This window comes from Chrysochloris asiatica, unplaced genomic scaffold, assembly GCF_000296735.1.
Source record: "Chrysochloris asiatica unplaced genomic scaffold, ChrAsi1.0 scaffold00157, whole genome shotgun sequence".
Taxonomy (NCBI): domain Eukaryota; kingdom Metazoa; phylum Chordata; class Mammalia; order Afrosoricida; family Chrysochloridae; genus Chrysochloris; species Chrysochloris asiatica.
In genome coordinates this window covers 7,777,734-7,785,230 of record NW_006408675.1, presented here as the reverse complement: position 1 = coordinate 7,785,230, position 7,497 = coordinate 7,777,734, and the positions used below count along the sequence as shown (strand labels likewise).

The 7,497-nt window shown below is 36.1% G+C and overlaps 1 protein-coding gene across 1 annotated transcript in view; it reads right to left on the bottom strand.

Annotated features, from left to right (window-relative positions):
• Window positions 1–7,497, bottom strand: part of SGTB (small glutamine-rich tetratricopeptide repeat (TPR)-containing, beta) — a 55,887-nt gene that overhangs the window by 37,141 nt on the left and 11,249 nt on the right. The window contains exon 3 of the mRNA XM_006870983.1: window positions 621–690. Within this exon, the coding sequence (XP_006871045.1) occupies window positions 621–690 (70 nt within the window). The remainder of the gene's footprint in view (window positions 1–620; window positions 691–7,497) is intronic.

The window sequence follows — 7,497 nt, the reverse complement described above, 5'->3', positions numbered from 1 at the left end:
AACAACAGGAATTGGATTGCACTGGCTCTCACTGACAACTAAAAATAAAGGCTCTAATTTACAGATTCTTAGTACAAGCCCTCTGACCTGACTTAGCTCTGTACTATATCTTAACATAATAGACACGATAGAAGAATTAGACACAGATTTTCAAGAGTGTATTATTTGGTAAAACAAAAATATGTGTCCAGGTAATCAAACCTAATTGCTAATAAACACTAAGGTCAAGTATCATATGCATGAACTAACAAATTTCACAGAGTTCAAAAACACTAAGTATACCAAAGCTAGAATAACACTAAAAGTTATTTACCCCTCTTTGATCAAGCATAAAGAATTTGGGATCCTAGAGTATAAATAAGAAATGCAATTTTGATCAATTAGCTCTTAAGTTATTCATTTGCAAGTCTGTCAACATATTTTCTTTCCTTCGAGCAAGTCGTACCTATACTTCCCACAAGTCATTCTGTATGTTCAGGCTTCTTATCCATCATACTCATGTTTGTTCCACAAGTGTCACGTAGATGTATGATAATCTAGCCTTACTGACCGACAGAGTCATGTTTGTCAGAGTTACAGGAAATTTTACTACAACAGAGATTTTTCTCTGAAATACTCACCTTCATCTTTTAATTGGTCAGCTTTCCCCACATCTTCAGGCACTGAATTTGAAAGAGGCAGAATGTCATTCTGAAATTAAATAAAAGTTTATTTCCATTTAGTTACATAGTCATCTCAGAGTAATACAAATAAAAGAATAATGGATTACCTACAGGATAGGAAATCATCTGTAAATCCATTCATGAAATCTAACATCTAAATATCAGTGTAGTAAGAAATAAGAAAAAAATCAGATATATTAGAAATATTAATATGTGGAACCTTTCGAGAGGACAATGGACAACTATGAGTCAAAATTGTTTTAAATTGCTCTCTCTATACTCAACAATCCACTTTATAAAAACACAAAAAACTAAAATCAGGATCCAAAGATTAGATAAAAGTATGTTCATAGAGCTGCTTAGATTTACTAAAAAATTTAGAAAACATTTAGTATCATATACAAGCAATACCTTATTAAGTTAAAAAAAATTATAACATGATCCTATTACACACATGCAGGGTAAAAGACAAACACTAGAAAAGTGTACACCAAAAAGTTAAAAAAATTAATATTTGAAAATGAGCATTTTGATTTCTTATTCAAATCTTTCCATTTGTCAAACAAATGTAAAACAATGAGCACATACTATATTCAAAATAAAGAAAAACATTTAAAGTTCCTATTTTTTAGATCCTATTATCATCTACTATCCTGGTGTGGGAGTCCTGGTGTGGCGCTGTGGGTTAATGGGCCATACTGCAAAGCCGTTTGAACTGCAAGGTCATTGGTTCAAGCTCACCATCTGCTCCTTGGAAACCTTATACAGGGTTGCTATGGGTCAGAATCGACTCGACAGCACTTAACAACAACAACAACATACTGGTGTGACATTGTAGGATAAGCACTGGACTCTGAACCACAAGGTTGGCAGTTCGAACCCACCAGCTACTTCTTGGAAACATACAGGTTGCTATGAGACAGGACTAACTTCATGGCACTTAACAGCAATCACCTCAAACCTCTTTTGCATTAATAAGGTTCAAGCAAAAGATGCTCATGAAAGCTAAACTGAAAAAATTTTAAATACAATGTATTTTTTCATTGTTTTATTGCATTGCTTTTAAACATGAGTCTGATGTTCATAAATAAGCTACAGTTTTTAAGAATGCATAATTATGCCAATGCACTATATTTTAAAAAAATCACCATCACCCTTTTATTGACTAATATTTCATTAAAACGAATGATCTAACACTGAAAGTATTCTTTTCTTATTACATACAAATAGTTAAAAGCACAAAATCACTGATCAAGCATATGAGTCTTATCCTTATTTTAAAAAAAATTTTTTCCTCTAATCATTTTTCTAGTCATAAGCTAATAGAATAGAAAAATACAGCAACCAATAAATCAGAAGAGGTCACTAGTTTAAAGTGGCTATAGTTATTCAATGTTATGGATTGAATTGTATCCCCTGAAAATGTGTTTTTACTCAAGACAAAACCTAATCTCTATGTCTATAATTATAATCCCATGTTGGAATGAGATATTTTGTTATGTAAGAAATTAAGATTAGTGTAGGAACCTACTCCAAGATCCTTGACAACAACAAGGGTGTGCAAAATCAATCACTTTGAGATATAAAGGAGATTAAACAAGCAAGTAAAAGGAGAGATGAGGTTAAACAGATGTCAAGACACATGGAGGTCTCCAAGGAACCAGGAAGCAGCAGTAAAAGAAACAAGGACCTTCTACCAGTGCCAACACAGACAAAGCCCTCCCCTAAAGTTGTTGCTCTGAATTCAGACTTCTAACCTCCTAAAGTCTGAGGAAATAAATGTCTGCTTCTTCAAGCCATCCACCTGTGGCACATCTGTTATAGCTGCATAGAGAACTAAGGCACTCAGAATGTTGTTAACAGTTCTGAGACACATCACTGTCCTTCAGTGCTTGCTTTTCTGATTCCTTCTATTTCATCTTCAACACGTCTTAGCAGAGGAAGCTCATCTTAGCAGAGGAAACACGTCTTAGTAGAGGAAACATGTCTTAGCAGGAAAAAAAGGTGACTTGTTTTATGTTAGAAAAATGGCATACTGAAAGGTGTATATTCCATTCTATCTTTCAAATGTTTCTGGGTTGCTTTAATGAGATTACCACAATTTTATAACTTTAAAAATGAATTCTTATATTTGAATGAGTATCAGCAGTCCATGATGTGGGGGTAAGCACTGCTTACTATAAATAATGAGAATGTAACTATTTAGTATATATGCGGGATTGGAAGGGGGAAAAGAACACAAACTGAAAAGCAGGATCCAAAAATAAAATAGCCTACTTAACAACCAAGTGCACTTGGTGAGGCAAATAATTTCTTTAATTATAACATCTTGATGCTGTTTCACACAACTTTCAGAATTTCTCCGCCATATTCTGCTCACAAACACATATGTAATGAAGCCAAAGTGGTAAAATAAGACTGTTAAAGAATTGTCATTAAGTGCTGTCAAGTTGGTTCTGACTCGTAGTAACCCTATATAGGATTCCCAATTATCTGCTGGTGGGTTTGAACCGATGACCATGAGGTTAGCATTCCAGTGCTTATCTAACAGCGTACACCAGGACTTTGCTGAAAGACTATGATACCACAAATAAGAATATTTTAATACACTATGGAACCAGTTTCAAGAAGCTGTGTTAAAAAAATAGAAAGCAACCACTTTCTTACTAATATATTCAATCAGAAATATAAATGGAAAAAATAGAGCTTTATTCAGAGTATAAAAGTCACTTTTCGCGAGAGCAAGCAAAGTTCTGATCTCTTCATCACTAGGTGAAGGGTGAGCAAATTAGAAGAGTTTCCAGCAGAGATGTTTCTTGGACACTAAGAGTCAGGATGGTATGCTTCAAGCATAGCTATATCCTGCCACCAAAATGGAGCTCCCTGAATCCACAAGCCCAGAGAATGAGAGTTCAGAGTACTTTAACCAAAAGGAAAGGAGAGGGAATTTCCTGATGAGGAACAAAGAGAGACATGCCACCACCTCTCCAGACTTGTCAGATCATCAGAATTCATCTATTTGATGAATTAATGTACACCTGCACTATTCTTTCCTCCAATTATAAAAGAAGGCAGCCTTTTACTGACAAATTAACATCTTCAATGGAACTCTAAAAACTTTTCCTAGCTCTTAGTTCTAGAAATAAAGCCTAGGGAGTCCAGTCAAACGTGTTATTTTGGGCAATGTCAAATCCAGGTTAAAGCACAGACTTTAATATTTTAAAGAGATCTTATGCAGCAGATGTGCCTAATACATGTATGTCTTTTGATATCTTGATTTCTACTTCCATGAGTGTTGGCTGTGGATGCAAACACAATGAAATCTTTAGTAATCTCAATCTTTTTTCCATTTATCATGATGTAATCTATTGTTCCAGTAGTGATGATTTTTGCTTTCTTTATATTGAGGTACAACCCATACCAAAAACTGTAGCATGTGATCTTCAAAAATAAGCATTTTAACTCCTCTTTGCTTTCAGTAATTGTATTATCTGCATATCACAGGTTGTAAATGAGCCTTCCTCCAATCCTGATGTCATAGTCTTCTTCTTATAATGCCGTTTCTCAGATAATTTGTTCAGCATACAGACTGAATAAATATGATGAAAGGATACAACCTTGATGCACACCTTTCCTGATTTAAAACCACTCAGTATTCCTTTGTTCTGTTCACAAGACTGCCTCTAGGTTGATGTACAGGTTCCTCATGAGCAAAATTAAGTGATCTAGAATATCCATTCTTCTCAATGTTATCCATAGGTTGTCATAATCCAAACAAGTGAATGCCTGTCCACAAGTAAACATCTATCTGGTATTCTATGCTTTCAGTCAAGATCCCCCTGACATCAGCAACGCTATCTCTCATTTCATGTGCTCTTCTGATGTAGCTTGAATTTCTGGCAGTTCCCTAACAATATACTGTTGCAGCCAATTTTGAATTACCTTCAACAAAATTATACTTGCATGTGAAATTAATGATGTTACTCAGTGATTTCCACATTCTGTTTCAATTTTCTTTTCTTTGAATGGGCAAAAATATGGATGTCTTCCAATCAGCTGTCTAGGTAGCTGTCTTCCAAATTTCTTGGAATAGATGAGTGAGAGGATCCAGTATTACATCAGTTTGTTTTTCAATTTATATTTCAATTTGTATTTCATTAATTTCTGGAGTCTTGTTTTTCGCCAATGACTTCGGCGTAGCTTGGACTTCTTCCTTCAGTACCATTGGTTTATGATCATATGCTACCTCTTGAAATGGATGAACACCAACCATTTCTTTTTGGTACAGTGACTGTGTACACCTTCCATCTTCTCTTCAAGATTTCTGCATCATTCCATATTTTGCCCATAGAATTCTTCAGTATTCCAAGTTGAGGCTTGAGTTTTTTCTTCAGTTCTTTCAGCTTGAGAAATTCTGAGTGTGCTCTTTCCCTTTAGGTTTTCTAACTCCAAGGCTTTGCAATTTTTAATACTTGACTATGTCTTCTTGAAGGAGCTCTGGTAGCGTAGTGGTTACAAGTTGGGCTGCTAATCGCAAGGTCAGCAGTTTCAAACTACCAGCTCTTCTGCGGGAGAAAGATGAGGCTTTCTACTCCCGTACAGGTTTACAGCCTCGGAAAACCTGTGCAGGGTTGCTCTGAGTTGGAACTGACTCCACAGCACATAACCACCACCACCACCACCACATCTTTTTAGGCTGTCCTTTAAAATTTTATGTTCAGCTCCTTTACTTCCTCATTTCTTCCATCTGCTTCACCATATCTATGCTGAACAACAAGTTTCAGAGTCTCTTCTTCTCTTCTAACATCCACTTTGGTCTTTTCTTCCTTTCCTGTGTTTTTTTTTTCTTCAAGTTTTTATTGTGAACTGAGTGATAGTTTACATGGGTGAACACTGGTTTTGCATTCATTCTATCATGTTTTGTGTCGTTGCAATGATTACAATCCCCTCCGTGCATCATCCTTCAAAAGTATTTGTTTCTTTTCCCTCTTTTTTCTTTTTTTAATGTATGCAAAAACACTCAGGAACATATTATCATTTAAACAACCAAAGTGCACATTCTGTAAGGCTGCTTCCTGGCTGCCAACACACAGCTTTTCTCTTTCCATGAGTCTGGAGTATTTCTCCATGTCATCACCTTTGTTGCCATCTTTGGTGTCAACTGCTTCTCTGTAGGGTCCCACATTCCTTTTGTGTTTTTCTCCCTTGATGGTCCTATGGTCCTCTGTTACTGGACTGTAAGATTAACTACTCCCCCCCTTTTTGTTACAAAACTTTTGCCTTTACAATTGTGACGATCGCAATTATCATGATAACAATTACTTACTATTGAATCATAAGAATCTTATCCCCATCTCCTTTCACCAAACCCATCTAGACAAGTGAACACTAATCAATGGGGTTCTACCTTTCCCTGCTTACTCTGAAAGTAAATTCCCTCTTGAAAACCTGTAAGCCAGCCACTTCATGCCTTTATTGCCCCGCCCCAACACATTTTAGGTAGTCAATGTCTAAGTTGACCATCTCTATCAACCCGGTGTAGAGATGGGATAGGACTGATCCTTGATGTAAAGATTCCTTCCCTCTCAGTTGGTATTTTGAGCTACTACATCTATAAGTATCAGTCCAATTCCTAAAATTTTAGCAATTTATAGTTGCTTCCTTTATCAAAAATTTTTATCTTCCTCTAGTCGAGTTCTGATCATCAAGCCATCGAAGCTAGGTCAGATGGGTATTATCTGCACTTTTGGGTGTTCTTGTGAGTCTCCTCTCACTTCATATCACCTGGATGTTTCACTCTCAGCTCTCAGCTCTGTGGCTATGTACTTGTCCATGGGTTCAGGAGTTCCTAGGTCTCACCATACTTAGAACCAACCAACTTTTCCTCTTCTCTCTCTAATCTCCAGGTTTTGCTTTCTGCCTATATGATGTCATCCCATAGTTACTCTGGTCTTCAGTGATTAGTATCTAACGCATCAAATTTCTCTGTGAGACGGTCTCTAAATCAATTGGGATATATATGTTCAAAGTCAACATTTTGGCTCTCATGGACTTGTCTTAATTTTCTTCAGCTTCAGCCTGAACTTTCTGAACTTGCACATGAGCAATTGATGATCTGTTCCACAGTTGGCCTTGGTCTTGTTTTGACTGATTATATGGAGTTTTTCCACCGTCTCTTTCCACAGATAAGTAAATCAGATTCCTTTTAATGCCATATGGTGAGGTCCATGTGTATTACTTCCTTTCATTTTATTTTTAAAAAGTATTTGCAAATGAGTAAGTCATTGGTCTTTCAAAACTCTATCATGTGGTCTCTAGTATCAATTCTATCACCAAGGTCATATTTTCCAACTACTGACCTTTGTTTCCAACCTTCACATTCCAATCACCATTTTTGTCAATACATCTTGACTGCATGTTTGATCGATTTCAGCCTGAAAAAGTTGGTAGAATTCTTTAATTTTATCATCACTGGGTTTAGTGGTTGATGCATACATTTGAATAATAACTGCATTAACTGATTTTCCTTGTAGGCATATGGATATTATCCTATCACAGAGAGCATGGTACTTCAAGTTAGATTTTGAAATGTTCTTCCTGACTATGAATTTTACACCATTTAAAATACTAGTGGCAGAACACTCATACTTCCAGATAATATCCACTTGACCTGGCTTCAATGACTGGATGATCAGAGCTCAGCTTGAAGAAGAAAGAAAGGAAAAAAAGGGTAATCTGAAACAATTTGGTGAACTTGACCTACATCTACGGATGCAGTAGCTCAAAAGAGGGAAAAAATCTTTACAGCAAGGATCATTCTCACCCCCTCCATACA